Below are 17,408 nucleotides of genomic sequence, written 5' to 3'. Positions count from 1 at the left end.
TGATGTCAGCTGTTTATCAAAGTTCAGAGACACAGGTTTCTGCTCAGGCTGGCATAGAGAGTGAAAAGAGTAAAGAAAAGATGAAATCCTCAACCTATTCTTTAGGAACTGAGAAGAAGAACATGATTTGGCATTCCAAACTCTGTATCTAGTGGATGGTGTTGCCTAAATATACTCAGTGAAAACACATTTTGAGGGTGTAAACTTGTAATTTGGATAGTATTGTTCTGAACACATGGATTGTGTAGAGTAGATGAGAAGGAAGACTCATCTATGAAATGCAGATATAATGTATATTCTGAGATGTAAAACCCCAAACAAATCAGTGAAGTTACCCAGTAGTTCTTGCAAGGGTGAATGCAGAAGAACACAACCTTTAATTCTGTTAATAAGAGTTTTATTACATGTGAATTGATATTTTATGAATACCGTTACAGATGTTTTCTTTTATACATGCATGTATTAATTATCCATCTTTATCACAGATGTCCGGCAGGATGCCAGGTGTGCCAGAATTTAATCAGGTAAGAGTGCATAAATATGTATCTATGATTTTTCAAATGGCCTAAAACCAGCAATGGATATTCCTGGTCTAGGACGCAATGACAGCAAAAATATCCTCCTCTTACAATGTCAGAAAAGAATTTCTGGGGACCTGGTGGAGACATTTTACCATAAACCTACATAAAATAATTGTAGGGTAAACTTTAACTTACTCCCAGTAGAAAATTTTGTCTAAATAATTTCTGTGTGTGAGTTTGTCTTAATCTTCTTTTGATGAATGAAAGACAGAAATGTGACGTTAACATGGGAAACAATTCCAGCTATATCCTGGATGATACAAAGGAGAGAGAGAGGAAAGCAATGGAAAACATTAAGAATGAGGGAAAGAGCAGAAACAAAATAAAGGGAGAAGAAACGTCCCTGATGATAGGTTTTCATCTGCTCTGCACTGGGCATTCTAAGCCCCTGCCTTCAGCAAGTAACAAAAATCACATCATTTTGATGGTTTTAACTGATGCGTTGATTTTTCAGACAGCTAGTATTTGTGGCTTGCATTAACTAGTTGTTTTCAATCCAACATTTTTAGTTCAGCTAGTGTTCCCAAACTGCTTTTAGTATTGTTTATGGTTATAAACTAGAAGTTTTTTGAATGAACATTTAATCTTTCCTTGTTATTTATTTTACATTAAAGGCCTTTGAAAGCTGAAGCACCAGAAAACAATGTTTCCAATAACTAACGACTAGTAAGCTGATGCAAAATGATTCTGTCATCTGTGTGAGCTTGACTATTTGCTTTTTGATGAAATGTTTCACATTTTGCAGTTGGACAAGATGATCTCTGAAGGTCCCTTCCAACTGTTCTGTTCTGATCTATTCCTATTCTATTCTATTCCTATTCTATTCCTATTCTATTCTATTCTATTCTATTCTATTCTATTCTATTCTATTCTATTCTATTCTATTCTATTCTATTCTATTCTATTCTATTCTATTCTATTCTATTCTATTCTATTCTATTCTATTCTATTCTATTCGTTTTGCTTCTAAGTCCTGTATGAAACAAGAATCACATTTTCCAAAAAGCAAATAAAATACTGTTGTAAATCATATGACTGCAAATGGATTTGTAAGTAAAGCAAACATTCTGTGCAGAATTAGTTCAGAAAGGGTCAACTCCCTCTATCTGGTATCTGTCCATAAAGAATGGTTGTATGCATATTTTGCTGTAGAGCAGAAGAAAGGAATTCCAAAGATTTTTTTTGCAAATGTTCTAGAAATAGAAAGAAAGCTGAAGTTCACTTGCACTTACAAGACGGTTATTCCTTTGGGGCCAGGTGAGCTAAGTAAAGGAGTACTTAGAGTATAATTTCATGGTTTAATCTCATGGTTTAATCCAGTCTAAATCAGGACCACAGCAGTTCTGTAGTTCTGTGCCACCTCTTTCACCCTGCTCATAGTGTGACCATATTGTTAGTTGGTCTTGGAAGCTCATTAGTATGAAAATTAACCTAGAGGAAAAAAAATAGCTTTCCACCAAATCAGCCACCTAATGAACCATTATTTAGTTGCATGAATGCTAATATTATGGTAGGAGAAGGAGGAAGAGAAAATGGAAAACGGGATGGGTTTATTTTTTCTCTTTCACTTTTCTCTGTAAAGAGATCCCATACCTTTGGATTTTTACTTTTCATCTTGTAGTTGTTTCTTTTACTATTTGTTGAGCATTTTCCCATGGATCCTGTATGTCCCTCTCCCTATACATGCAGAATGTGTGTAGGTGTCTGATGTTCATTTCAGTCAGCCATTCAGTCATGCAAGTACATTTCCCCAAATGTTAACTCTTCTTTTCTACTTGTGTATCTTATTATGCACTCAGAGCTTTATTTGAGAAGATTTTTTCTGTTCTTAACAAGAGGAAATCATTTTCACCTTAGTGTTATAACTGTTTATATTGTATTTATTAGTTCAGCAGCGAAGTCAGGTTTAGGCCTCTTGAGATCTGTGATTTTCCACTCAGCCCAAAATTGATGTGAATGTACTTATTTCCTATTATAATTTGACACAATATAACAGGCAATTGAAATCTCTTAATGATTTCTTATTTGTAGAGAACTTCCAAGGTTTGCGGTTTATGATTGAGTTACACAACTATTTGCTAATACTAAGTAGAATAACTCCATGAAGTAGTTGCTAATGACTTTTGATAAACTCACTAGCACACTTGTTTGTCCATTCTTCCCTGGTGTGTTGAAATGGCCCCTTCAGTGCAATGCTAACAACTACATACCAGAAAACACCTAGACCAGTCTCACTATGTGAATATTCAGCAGCATAGTGCCATACTTCTGAATCCTTACATATCTGAGGTGCTCTCATAAATTGTCTTTATATTTGACCATTTAGACACATTTAGGGCTGTATCAAAAGAAGCATGGGCGGCAGGTCCAAGGAGGTGATTCTCCCCCCTGTACTCCCCTCTCATGAAACTCCACCTGGCATAATGTGTTCAGCTCTGGGACCCACAGAAAGTTAGGGAACTGCTGGAGCGGGTCCAGAGGAGTGCCACGAAGATGATCAGAGGGCTGGAGCACCTCTACTATGAAGAAAGGCTGAGAGAGTTGGGGTGGTCTAATCTATAGAAGAGAAGGCTCTGCAGAGACCTTACAGAGGCCTTCCAGTATTTAAAGGGTACCCACAGGAAAGATGGAAATCTCCTTATTAGGGAGTGTAATGACAGGACAAGGGGTAATGGTTTTAAACTGAAAGAGGGTAGATACTAGATTAGATATAAGGAAGACATTTTTAATGATGAGGTTGGTTAGGCACTGGAACAGGTTTCCTAGAGAGGCTGTAGATGCCCCATCCCTGGAAGTGTTCAAGGCCGGATTGGATGGGGCTTTGGACAACCCGGTCTAGTGGGAGGCCTCCCTGCTGATGGTAGGGGGTTGGAACTGGGTGATCTTTAAGTTCCCTTCCAACCCAAACCATTCTGTGATTCTGTGAATTTTTGGGCACTGAAGTGCTGCCTGCAAGGACACTGGACTTTGTAATGTAGTTACTGCAGTTACTTCAGCAATAATCCTCCAGATTTCTCCTTTTTGATTTAAGTGTGATTTTCCAGGGGTGTGCTTTTTTGTTACTAACATTGTCCCCTTTGCTAATAGCTTGGTGAGACTTTTGGGCAAAGATGGTAGAGTCGTTGCTGACACTTTGAAACTATGCTTGCAACATATTCACAGTATCATAGAAAAATTCAGGCTGGCAGGGCCTTGAGGAGGTCCCCAGCCCAGAGCAGGCTCAGCCTGGGCTCAGGCTGGGCTGCTCAGGGCTTCTCCCAGGGGTGTGAATACCCAGGGTGCAGAGTCCCGACCTCCTTGGGCCTTGGCTCCACGGCCGGCCTGTCCTGGTGGGGAAAAGGCTTCTCCTCGTCTCCATCCTGAGCCCCTCGTGCCTCAGCCCGTGCCCTGCCTCCCACCCTCCCACCAGGCACCGCTGGGCAGAGCCCGGCCGCATCTCCTCCGTCCCCTCCTGACGGTGCTGGGGCTGCTGCTGGGAGCCCCCCGCAGCCACCCCTTTTCCCAGCTGAACCGGCCCCGCTCCGCAGCCTCGCCTCGCAGGGCAAGGCCTCCAGCACCACCGCCTTGGTGCCTCCCCTCCCCTCCCCTCCCCTGCTGCCTGTTTGTGGGTGTCCTCCCCCTGGACTGCAGCATCCCAGCCCAGACACAAGGTTCTGGGGAGCTGTGCCTGGTGCCCAGCTGGAGTGGTGTAAACGGCATCCCCAGCTCTCCTCTCATCCCCAGGGTTTACCCCACAGGGGGCAGTCAGGTGGGACAGGCATGATTTATCCTTGGTGAGCTGTCACTGACTGCTCCTGGTCACTGCCTTCTCCCTCATGTGCCCAGACGTGGGCTCCAGGAGGACTCGCTCCGTGATCTCACCCAGGACTGAAGGGAGGCCAGCAGGCCTGCATTTCCTCAGGTTGGGTTTTCCCCATTTTTGAAGGCAGGTGTGGCATTTACCTCTCTCCAGCTGATCTCCATGATCCTTTCAGAGCTGATGGAGCTGGCTAATGCCCTTGTATGGCTGCTGTCCATCAGCACCCTGGGGTGCAGCCTAATGGGTCCCAGGGTATGTGGCTCCAGAGCTCCCATGCAATCCCTGGCTCAACCACCAACCCTGGCTGTGAGCTCCTCTCCTCCTTGAGCCCTGTGGCTATGCACACAGCACAAAAGTTTACAGAAAAGCAAAACAAAACAGATATGTGTGATGTTGTGCTTTGGTTTCCTCACCCTTTCTGAGAGCCTCTTGGTCTTGCCTTTTGAACTCTCACATCAGGAAGGCCTTACCACCTGGTCTGCTACTGCTAGTTGGCTGAAGAGCCTGAGCATGCCAGCATGTGGCAGAGCATGAGCTGCTTGGGAAATACAAGACCCTTTGAGTTCATACCTCTTATTATGGTAATTGCTGAGGTAAATGCAGGTGTATGTACCCTGTGTTGCACGTGTTAGGTACACGTGCAATTCTTTCACTGTCTGCTGAGCGTAGCTGAACTGTTCTGAGTGCAGCTCACCTGTGGGTGTATTTGCATCCAAGCATAAAGTATGCAGAGCTAATGCTGTTAATTACTAAAGCTGTTAAATGTTCATTGGGCCTCTCAGTTTCAAGGTTACTGCACTGATTTGTCATGCCAGATGGTTGCTTTCTATAGGATCTCTGCTTTAAAAAAGAAGGTTGCTCTGGCTCTTGCTGTTCTAGAAAGTACTGCTGATGTGACCCTGTATGGAGCAGTAACATTAGATAGTCATTCTGTGCTCATATTTGATGATGGTTTACTCTGTAGACTGAAATTAATTCAGATTTTAGAAAATTTAATGCACTGATAATGAGTCTGATTGTTTTTCAATGCTGTTCTTCCAAGCACTGGCCTGTGCTGGATTGGACTGTGTAATGTGGTATAGTAACTAATTAAAGTTGATGTAGTATTTAGTTGGGACTACTATTGGCTCACTGTCTTCCAGAATGACTCCTGCATAAATGGGTTTGTTATGGTGAGACCACTCCAGGAGCAGAATGGTGACAACAAGATATTTTCAGGACCAAAATGAGTAAGGACACTGTTACTCATTTTTCCTTTGGAGATCTCTTTTTTTGTGGATATCTTACTGTCTCATACCCTGGAGTCCCCAGAAGAGCAAAAGTATGAGAAAAAAAAATGGAGCAAGAAGGCTAATACCTCACCTGTAAGGAAATATGCCCTCCGAAGACCCATAATAAAATCAAAGCTATTTCTTTTTTCTGGTCCTTCCTTTGAGGTACATGGGCAGAGCCATAAACAAGTATAGTCATTGCCCTCATGTCCTTTGCAGGCAGATGTTATCCAAGGCTGTTTTGCTTGTGTTATCTGGCTTTGCAGCTACATTGCTCTGAAACACTTTTAGAACTTTAGGTATGGCTCTGTAGCAACTCTCAATGAAGTCTGATTCCACGTGCTATTCGACAGCACTCACAAGATCTGCAATGATCTTCCATCTGTGTTGAACCCATGCAGTTTCCTGAAACAGTCATTTCATTGTGTATCTGTAAATGTTTTGGTGTGACTGGCTTATTCTCCAAGTTCCAGCTTGGATACTTTTTGTCTAGTTCATGATCCTTGACCTGGATTGCCTCTGAGGAGTCAGAATTACAGCAGGTTTTGATTTTGGGGTCATCAGAATAAGATTTCTAGATCAGCAGCTAGTTTCATCAGCTCCTGTGCCTGCTCTGCTATTTCTTGTTTTTTAATATTTATTTATTTATTTTTGTTTGTTTTGTTTTTTCCTTATCACCACCATGGTGCAAATGGTTGTGGAATCATGCAGTGAATGCAGTGAGCTGGACTGGAGAATACTTCTGGTTAGAATAGACTGACAAAAAGGGTCTCAATGAGGCTTTCTCCCTACTTCCAGCTAGATCAATTCCTCTTTATTTTTACAGGATTCATTTGTGACTGCGTGCCTGACTTTGTGGAAAATCCCTGTATTTCTGTGATTTCCTACTAAATTAGCTAACCCATGTTGAATTAGCTTGACAAAAGTCAGGCATTTTTGATAGCCCCTATTGCTTTCTGACTTCTAGCTAAGCACCATCATACATATGATAACAGAGCTCAAGTCTTTTTTGCAGCTTAAGGTTTCTATGACTCTGTAATACTTCACTGAGTAAGACTAATTGATTTATTAATTACCCATAACTGTAGGAGGCTTCTTTCTCCAGTTTGCTTTTGTAGAGCATTACATCGATCAAATATGATTTGCTATTTGCCTGTTTAAGAAAACAGGGATGCAAACAAAATTTTTTGGTTTCTAGGTGTCAAAAAGTACCTCTCTAAAGCAGTTCATTTCCTTAATTTGCTTAGTGCCTTTTTTTTTTTTATGTATTTATCTTTCACTGGTTAGTTTACACTCATCTGCACAGAAAATAGTCTCTCTTTTTGAGTTTTTGAGGGTTTTGTAGATCAAGTTTACATCTAGCTTGCACCCAGATTCACCAGAAATGCATCAGAGTCCCAAGGCAGTCTTTTGACTGAATTTGGGCTTTTGGAGGTTATTTGTTATTTTACAGAGTAAAGGGGAAGAATTTATCTCCATTTCCCAGAGTATGTTAACATTTGAAATGTCTAAAGGAAAACTGGAGTGTCAGATGTCACTATAAATACATCAAAGTTACCCTTGTAGAACTGGCAGGAGCCTGTTGGAGCCTGTATGACAGTAATACTGATTGAATTTGGAGTCTGGGTTATTCATCCTGTTGCAAACCTTTAATGCTAACTGAGCTTCTGCTAAATTTCTCATAATGTTGCACTTAATTTATTTTGTATATTCACTTTGCTGATGTCCAAGGGTTAGTACAATGGTGTCTCTAGACTGAGGGTTGCTCCTCTCCTCCCAGTTAATGAGTGTAACTACTAGATATTTCTTTAATACCTAGAATAACCTGTGGTAATAACCATAACAAATCTTGGTGTCCTAAGATATTCCTCTGAAATTTCACAAGTCCAGTAAATCTCAGGTCAAAATTAATTTCTGGGTAAACTGTCAAACTGTTAGCAGTGTTCTCAAGACAGAGAACAAGTCATGTATCTAGTAAAGCATGTATATTTAATTCAATGTCATTTTGTCATTTCTGAGATTTTTTAGCTGTGCTCATTTTTATTTTATTCAGTGTCAGAAAGATACTCTTCTTTGCAGGAAAATTATTTGGGCTATTTTGGTGATGATCCTAGAGCTGCGCACAAGTGTGTATAGTATAAAATTGTTTCTCTGTGTCTAATCTCTTTATCTCACCTCTCTAATGTGAGATGCTGCTGTGGACGTCTGATTGGAGATCACCCAGGATTAGACGGTTGTTGGCCTGTCTATCAGCCTGCACTGCAGAGAGATGAAGAATGGTCTGTGCAAAAACATACAAAGATGAGTCCAACGGATGCATTTGGAACAATCAATTTTCAAGATGGAGATCACACTTACCATGCCAAGGTTTGCATGTAATTCTATTCTTAATGAATGTTAGTGGTATATATGTCTGATTTCTTCTTATAATTCCCGTGTAAGAAAGGTGAAGAGTGACACTGGGTGAATATTGGATGGTTTTTCTTAAGAGAGCAGGGGAACCTAAACGTAATTCAAGTTAGAGCGTGTGCATAATATTTTTATGTTGAACTTCACTGTAATTAAGAATAGCTTGTCTTTCTGTCTGTATTGCTCACTGATGTATTTTTGTGCTATCACTTTAATAGTATTATGAAAATTGTGATCCTGCACAAAGTGTTTAAGATGTTAGAGGTGGGAACTTCATAAAATGTTGCATTTTCTTCTCTAGGAGTATTTTAAGGATGTTTATTTTACCAATTTTTTTGACTTTCTTCCAGTATATTAGACTCTCTTATGATAGCAATTTGGATCAGCTGTTACACTTGATGGTTAAAGAATGGCAGATGGAGTTGCCAAAGCTAGTTATTTCCGTTCATGGAGGCATTCAAAATTTCAAGCTTCCCTCAAAGATCAAGCAGGTTTTCAGCAAGGGACTGGTGAAGGCTGCTGAGACTACAGGAGCATGGATAATTACAGAAGGCATCAACAGTGGTATTGTAATTCTTATTTGTTTTAGTCTCCCTCTGGTGTTCTTGTCTGTATATAAGCATATATATTTGGGGCAAATATAATTAAATTGTTTGATATTTGTGATATTTTACCACAAAAATAAAGCATTTCTGGTTTAGGAACAATGCATAATTCAAAAAGTAACAGTGCCTTTGCTGTTGACAGGCATTCTGAATATTTTGTTGTATTTTATTTTTATTGTTCTATTAACGAGCAAAGAGTATTCTGCATGTAGTAAGAAACACAGTGCCAGCTGATAGTAGTTAAGCAGAACTTATTTTCAGTCAGTTTTATCTGCTTTATTGAAATATTTAGCTTCTGAGGACTATAAGCAGTGTTTTGGAAACTGTTTTCAAATCTAAATTTAACTCCTGTTTTATAATTAAGAAATTTTTGAGTTATGATAATCCTTACAACTAGCTTATTTTATTATCTGAAAATCCCTGTGGATTTTTCTACTCTCAAAAACTGACGTGATCAGTAAGCCACAGAACTGAAACAATTTTACTTCTTTAGCTTTTATTCAATCAAGTGACCTTACAGGAGAACCAGCCTCTACAGTTATGTAAATAATAAAGTTTCAATTCAGGTAGAAAGTCCCAGTAGCACATATGTTAGAATTATTAACTAAAAATTTGTGTTGAGTATGAAGCATTGGCACATTACATCTGAGCCTTACGATTACTGCAAGGCACATCAAGTATACAAGCAGGGAGGAGGTTTATTTCTGATCAAAACATAACCACAGAATAAAGTACATGATGGAAAACTCTTTCATTTCTGTCCTGTAGCGAGTCTATGAATGTAGAAGAAAAATGATTGTTAATTGTCTGTTTAGGAGTGTCCAGGCATGTGGGGGATGCACTGAAAGGTCGTGCCTCACCATACCTGAGAAAGATTTGTGCTGTTGGGATCCCCCCATGGGGTATCATTGAGAACCAGAGGGATCTCATTGGCAAAGATGTGAGTTTGACACATTTTATTAAAACCCTTCATGTTCTGGCAATGTTTTAGCTTTTGTGCATACCTTATTTTCTGCTTGCTTTATTTCCCTGATTGGGTATTTTTTCTTAGTAACAGAGGCTTAGATTTTGCACAGTAGGGGAATTCTGTGGCATGTTGAGACACTGTATTTTGTTTTTCTTATGTAAATGAATAATTTTAAAACATTTCTTATAGGAAATTGTCATTCCTTTTTTGAAATTTTGTAATTAATTAGGTAACTCTCCAGTGGATGCAAATGATGTATTTCTATACTCATGTGATTTAGGATAGGCAGTCAGGTTAATGGTATACACAAAAAGGCTATTATTATGTGTGATTTTTGTTCATAAATTAGAATTTTATGTAAGTGGCCAATGTGAGGGCACAATCTACTTAACTGTTGAAAAACACTTGATATGTAAGGCACATTAATTCCTGATAAATAGTAGCTTACATGTTTTTAACAGAAATACACCCAGGAAAAATATGCCACTGTGTTTCAACTATTGCAAAGAAAGGCAGGCAGTGACCCTGACTAAGGACTGCAAGCCTGCCTAATCAGAAATGTTTTCTGTGCAATAAATTGTGGTTTTGTTGCTGTTAAGATCATATAAAATGAAAGCCCATTCTTGGCTAGAGCAACAAAAAGCATGATAGAGACTTTCATAAGATTGCAATGTGATGAAGAAATACATAAAAATGAGTTGACGTACCTGGTGATATTTTGCTGGTTTCTGTGAAGATCTTTTTATTTTGGTTTTCATAGGTAGTTTGCCTATACCAGACTCTTGGTAATCCACTCAGCAAGCTAAGTACCCTCAACAGCATGCATTCTCATTTTCTAATGGCAGATGATGGGACAGTAGGCAAATATGGGAATGAAATGATGCTTAGGAGGAATTTGGAGAAGTATTTGTCACTTCAAAAAATACACGCAAGTAAGTACTGCCATGGTCAGCTTTATTACAGAAAACCCTGTTTAAAAGATCATGAAGGTACTTGACATTTCCTGTCATCTTCTTGTGAATGTGGCAATTAGGGATGTGGTTTAATGGTGGAATTGGTAGTGTTAAGTTGATGGTTGGACTTAATGATCTTAAGGGTCTTTTGCAACCTAAAGGATTCTGATTCATTTTCCGTAGATTTCACTGAGGTTGAAAGTTGCTCAGTGCAACTGTCTTGAATTCTGAATATCAGAAAAAATAAAAAGGACAGCATTCTCATAAAGCATTAGGCATCTGGACTAACTCACATTTTGGTTTCTTAGTTGTAGGGACATCTAAATGACTCAGATGTATTGAGCATTTTCTCACTTCACACAGTTTTGCATGGTCTTTATATAAGCACTAGACAGTTTTGCAACATTTTGCCAGGCAGAAAAACTGTCACATTCGGTCGAATTTGTGTTCTTCTCCCCATTTATTACTTTTATCCTTATCACTTTTCTATATTACCAGCTTATGTCCTCCCCAGGTACAGAGGCAAAGACTGGTTGCAAAAGGAGTACTTTTATCCAGTGTTTCTGTTTGTCAGTTTGTGCAACTTCCATTGGTTGCTTAGGCAGTAACTGAATTATAGTATAGAAAACATGAAGGAAATATTTATTACATAGACAAGTATTTCTTTGTATTTACTAGTTTGTATAAGTCATTTGTGGAAAGTTCATTCTTACCTAATGATTTAAATCTTTATGTATGTTAAAAAACTTTAGTAGAGTTATAATATTGAATCCTTGTTTTCTTTATTTGCTTACAATATAGTATTTAGAAACTAACTCAGTTTTTAATCTGTTCATATTTAGAGCTTCTTACTCAGCCTCTGATTTTTTTATTAGGACTTCAAGTCAGACTATTTCTATTTTTTTATTATTATTATTTATATTGCATCTTATTGAAAATATTTCTGATTAGTAAGAAAAATAGCCTGCTACTGTAAAACTTGAGAAAGTCCTTAAAAGGTTCCTAATTACTTTTTTTTTATATGCAGGTAACAAAATGGATATGGATCGCATTTAAAATGCTGTCAGTGTCCTTGCATGTGTGAGAGCTAATGTAAAGGGCAGGATATTCAGAAAGATATTCCTTCTTTCTGATGCTAGAACTTTATTGGGAGGTTTTCATGGTCATTTTGATCTGGTAACAGAAGTTCTGTGAAAATCAGACTTAAATTAGAGATAGTGGAGGCATGATTTCCTCTCTGTTGAATCATGTAGTTACTATGAGACTTCTTCATAAGTATTGATCAGATGTCCTGATTTTGTGTGTGTGTGTTACTGAGACCTGTTTGTAACTGGTTACGTGTGTTTTGAAACAGGAATGGGCCAAGGTGTACCCATAGTTGGGTTGGTGGTGGAAGGAGGTCCCAATGTGATTCTAATGGTGTGGGAGTACGTGAGGACCAGTCCACCTGTCCCTGTGGTGGTCTATGAGGGCACTGGCAGAGCTGCAGATATCCTGGCTTTTACCCACAAACACACAGGTGATACAGGGTGAGTAGTGCACAGTCTGTTGTGTTGGGAGGGGCTGTAAAAAGCCTGTCCCAAAAGGAGATGATTTCTAATGCTTCTGATGATGACCCTGCCATGGGCTTTCGCTGTCTTTTACTTCTGTGAAGTGGGAGCAGTGTTTCTTCCTTCCCTTCCTCAAACTAGTGCTAAAAAAATGTCTCTGCCAAATTTGCTAAGGGATTATTTTTTTTTTTGTTTTCAGAGGAAAAAGAAAATGCATGTAGGTATTTTGAATCATTATGTTTCTCACCTTTGTCTAGGGACACTGCTGAGGGACCCCACAGTGCCTCAAGTTTTGATCCAATCCTTTCATATGTCATCAATATTCTGCAAGTGGCCTTGGAGCTTGGGTTCACAGCATGTTTGAGATTACGGCTGGGCTTAGTGGCTGTAGGCACCTCAGGCTGGGGTGGGAGAAGGAGCAATGTGCTCTGGTTTTGGCTTTGTTTACCCAGATTTGTCATCCTTACTGTAATTCTGTTTGTGACTTCCAGTGCAGTCTTAGCCTCAGACTCTGCATTAAACCTAACTTGATGCAAATTTTGTATCCAAAATGTAAATAAACAAATATATTTCTACAGCAAATTAATATTTTTGTGAAGGTTTTTCAAAGGCAAAAGGGCTTTTTACATAAAAGTCAATTTTAAAAAAAAACACACACAATCTGACCTGGAATTGTTCTAATTAAACAGAAATTAACAGCTTAATAAACTTAGTTATTCACTATGTATATATCCTAATAATTTATTTATTATTTATTAGCAACCTGATTTAGTGAAAGGTGTCCCTGCCCATGGCAAGGGGTTGGAATTAGATGATCTTTAAGGTCCCTTCCAATCTCTTATGATTCCATGAACTTTTCTAAATATTTGGGGGGAAGAGGGAGGAAGGGGTAATATTTTTCACTTTTTTCACTTGCTTTGTCTTCAATATTCTTTGATCTTTAAAAAAAAAAATCCTGTCATTTGAGAAGGAAGGAAGAATATGAACAGAAGGGTTAGCAGAGAGAAATGAGAGGAAAAAAGATGAGGGAAAAAGAGAGAGATCAAGAATAACGAGGAACTAATGAGGAATTTAATTTTATCCCTATATTAATACTGAAAGAAAGAAAAAAGGTTTCTGAACTTTTAGTGGCTGTTTGCTTTGTATTCACAGATAATCCTTTGAAAATTTTTAACTGTTCCATTTCTTCAGTTTCCAATAATACATATGTATGGTCAGAACGAATGTCTGTGCAAATAATAATTTAAGTTATGGGATGCCTTTGTTTTGTTTTGTTGAGCAAAGGGAGGAAGATGTCAACAGAGAAGTGGAAGTATAAGAGATCTCCAAGTGTCTCTGCAGTCTCTATCTCTTGCTTAGATGTCATTTGGGCTGGGAAGAAGTAGCCCCAAAAAAATACACATTTCAGCTTGTATATCTGTTTTTCAGGGAGCTGCGCCCTCAAGTGAAAGAGGAGGTTTTGGTAATGATTCAAAATATGTTTAGTTTGGGGCAGAAACAGTCCAGTAATCTATTTCACATTTTGATGGAATGCATGGAGCACAGAGAGTCTGTGAGTAGGATTAACGCTCTGACTTTTTTATATCTTAATTTGCTGTTAGCTTTTTGCCCTTTCTGTGGTCGGTTGGCATGGATGCAGCAGTTGTAAAAGTAACGGTGTTATCCCTAAAGTAAATATGATACAAAAGTGTCTGTACTAATTTATATACTAAGTAGCTCCACAGAGGCTGCTTAGTTAACTTTGGAAGTCTTGATGGCTGCTTATGAAATGACAGTCTTTCTGATTTTAGTAGAGGCTGGACATCTTTGTTTTCACAGGAAAGATCAATTAATTTTTACTTTTTTAATGCTCTAGTACTGTGTTCTTTGTAATTTGGAAATGGTTCTATCTATTCTTCTACTTGTACCAGAACTGTGCTAGAATTTGTCTCTGAATATCAGGATAAAATGCGCTGCCATGTTTATTGGCTCAGGAACTCATTTGGAGTTGCCAAATATTTGTTTTGGGAATAATGACAGTTGTAATCATTGCTACTAAAACGGAAACTATCCAATATGTTTTTATTATTATTTGTTTTACTTAATTGGAGTGTCTGTTTTCTAGTTGAAAGCTACGTAGTTATTCATCACGTTGCATTTTTACATTTTGTAGCTTTAAAACTAATCAAAAGGAAACAGACATTATGCAGTAGGTTGATGCCAATTTGTCTTGTATGCTATTGTATTACAAAGCAAACTGGTACATTGTCTTTCTGAAACAAAGGAAAATCATGACCGGGCCTTTGCCAGTATTTGTGTTGAAGTGTTTATAATTTAATCTACCACAGCCAAGAAGAAATAACCACAGACTTCTTTACCCCACCTCAAATAGTGTACTTCTGCAATTCTAACAGATAACCATACTTGATGTGGAGTCTGAAGAGCAGCAGGACATTGATTTGGCAATTCTGACTGCACTCCTGAAAGGTACCCAAAAATACGATCTGCTTTCGTCTGAAATACAGTCCCACTGGCTTATCCTTTCAAAGCAAAAGAGTAACATCAATGTGTGAAGACTACTCGGTCCTTTGCTTGTTTTCTAGGTACAAATATGTCTGCTTCAGATCAGCTGGATTTGGCATTGGCCTGGAACCAGCTAGATATTGCCAAGACACATATATTGGTTTATGGACAACACTGGAAGGTACTCTTACATTTTATTTTTTTTGCAGTACCTTTACACTTTATTGTTATGACTGATTTTCCATGATTTGCATTTGTCAGGCTTTTTAAATGAGGAGTAGTTTGGTGCTTGGAGTCAGTCTTTTGGGGTAATCATCTCTTATTTTGAAGAAGCATTGTTCTTAAAATTGCAAAGTGCTCAACTGTAGAGACAGTTGAGGGCATCAGATGAAAAATCAATGCACTTGGTTACCCAGAAAAGCGATGCTGTCTAAAATTCTCATAGTTTTCACTGCTAGCTTTTTCAAATAGTTTCAGTGGTCCTTCTGGATATGTATCCCTCAAGCCTATGTTGACAACCACTGATGATCACAGACATTTCACGGTAACCCAGAACATTCTTTTCTTTGAAGGAATAAACTACAAAGGAGTGTTGTCTGTGTTTTCCTAGCTCCAGAGAATATGGATATCCCAAGACAAATACTGAATCCTTTATGGTATTGACAGGTAGAAATAAAATTATCTGTGGTTAGAATGCCATTGTGGCTTAGCTTTGCAGAAAATGACCTAGTAGGTGCCACGTTAAACATGAGTCAGCAATATGCCACTATGAAGGTTAACGGTATTGTTGGCTGCATTAGGAAAAGTATTGCCAGCACTGGTGAAGCTGCACCTGGAAGACTGTGTCCATTTCTACGCTCCCCGCCAGTACAACAGCTACCTGGACGTACTGGAGGGAGTCCAATGTAGGGCCACAAAGGTGATTAAGGGACTGGAGCACCTGTCCTATGAGGAAAGGCTGAGAGTGCTGGGACATCCCATTTGTTGTAAGAGTGCATATTTATCAAAGTAAAATATTTCTTTGTCTTTTCTTTTTTTTTTTTTTTAATTTGCATTTTTTTTTAATATCTCCCATTCTGCTGTTAAGAGGGCTGATTTCAGCTATGCATCTGTTCCTTGGGAGATCTTACGTGAATACTACCTGGTACAGACAATTTGATACCACTTTACTGATGACTTCTAAAATCTTTTCTACCGACAGTTCAGTTTGACATAGTTCCTCAGATTTGTCTGCCATAAAGAACAGCTTTAATGTAGGAACTTTCTTAACATATTCTGTAGTGAGCAGTGAGGCAATGAATTAATTTGCTATTTCTACAATAGCCTTCTCTTTTCTCATGTTTCTTTTACACCTTGATCATCCTTTGGCCTTTATGGATTTGCTGGCAGTCCATGTGCCCCTGTTCCTCTACTTCAGATGTGTTTGAAAAAGATTTGTGTACCTGTTCATATCTGCACAATTGTTCAGCACCATTTTGAATGAAAAGTCATTGTCAAATAATGAAATAATGTTCCCCCCTTTGAGTAAGATGTAAGGAGTTTGTAATAAACAACGCTTACATCTCTAGCTGCTTCTCCAAACAGAAATTGGAAAGAAACATGTTCTGGAAAATCTTCTGCCAATTAAGTAGGAAACAATCTTAAATAACAACATTTTCTTCATACATTGTAAATTAACAAATAAATAAATAAACACAGTTTTAAAATTCTATTTTGACCTAAATGCTTTCTTTTAAAGAGGAGTACCCATACAATGCAATTGTAATGGTCAACAGTTTATGCATGGATATTTGGATACTATGAAAAAATTCTTCACTGAGAGCATGGCTGTGCACTGGAACAGTTCAGTTTGTTCTTGGGCAACCCTAAGCACAAATATAGGCTGGATTGAAAGCAACCCTGAGGAGAAGGACCTAGGGGTGTTGATTGATGAGAAACTCAACATGAGCTGGCAATGTACACTGGTAGCCCAGAAAACCAACTGTATTCTGGCCAGCATCAAAAGAAGCATGGCCAGCAGGTTGAGGGAGGGGATTCTCCCCTTCTACTCTGCTCTCATGGGACCCCACCTGGGACCCCAGCACAAGAAGGACATGGACATATTAGAGCGAGTCCAGAGGAGGGCCACAAGGGTGATCAGAGTGCTGGAACACCTCTCCTATGAAGACAGGTGGAGGGACTTGGGGTTCTATGACTCTCTATGTCCAGCTCCTTTGTTATTTTGCACGTAGAAGTCCTCTTAAGTTCTGTGCAAGTACTATGACTAGAGAGTTTTCACAGTTTCGATACTGCTGTAGGTAGAGCTCTGCTTTGCAGCGTGTTTGAGAGAGTTTATCCTAACGCAGGTTCTCTCTCATATGTGAAGAGAAGTCTGCTTTAAAGAACATCAAGTTCTATAGAGAGATCTTGAAATATAGTACCTTGAAATGGCTTTTGTCATATGTCGAAAAAGAGAGGCTTTCCTCCTGCCCCCAGCATTATCATACATTAGCTTCTGAAGTGAATTAAAGAGTAGGAGAGTATTATCCTGCTGTAGAGTATATTATTATCCAAGTCTGGTTGTAAAGGTCTTCACAGATGTTGGGTTTATGGAGACACAGTTTTATTCCCCCTTGCTACTAGATTTTTTAGGCAGATGCTTCTTTCAGTATATTTTTCTTCTATACTGTATACTTTGAATATACATAAAGACAAATCATTGTGATAAACAGATCCTTAACTGCCCAGGAATCTTTTATTTAGTTCCATAAGAAGATAATTTTCTAACCTTT

General features: G+C 38.7%; 1 protein-coding gene across 6 annotated transcripts in view; it reads left to right on the top strand.

The window, feature by feature from the left end:
• LOC310889510 (transient receptor potential cation channel subfamily M member 6-like) overlaps positions 1-17,408 on the top strand; it is an 84,849-nt gene that overhangs the window by 28,213 nt on the left and 39,228 nt on the right. For all 6 annotated transcript variants that reach the window (XM_083817075.1, XM_083817076.1, XM_083817071.1 and 3 more), the window contains 9 exons: positions 486-524; positions 7,841-8,018; positions 8,411-8,624; positions 9,481-9,605; positions 10,393-10,564; positions 11,940-12,114; positions 13,564-13,687; positions 14,529-14,601; positions 14,718-14,818. In XM_083817075.1, coding sequence (XP_083673201.1) covers positions 486-524; positions 7,841-8,018; positions 8,411-8,624; positions 9,481-9,605; positions 10,393-10,564; positions 11,940-12,114; positions 13,564-13,687; positions 14,529-14,601; positions 14,718-14,818 — 1,201 coding nt within the window. The remainder of the gene's footprint in view (positions 1-485; positions 525-7,840; positions 8,019-8,410; positions 8,625-9,480; positions 9,606-10,392; positions 10,565-11,939; positions 12,115-13,563; positions 13,688-14,528; positions 14,602-14,717; positions 14,819-17,408) is intronic.

This window comes from Anser anser, assembly GCF_964211835.1.
Source record: "Anser anser genome assembly, chromosome: Z".
NCBI lineage: Eukaryota > Metazoa > Chordata > Aves > Anseriformes > Anatidae > Anser > Anser anser.
This window is presented reverse-complemented; position numbering and strand designations above follow the sequence as displayed.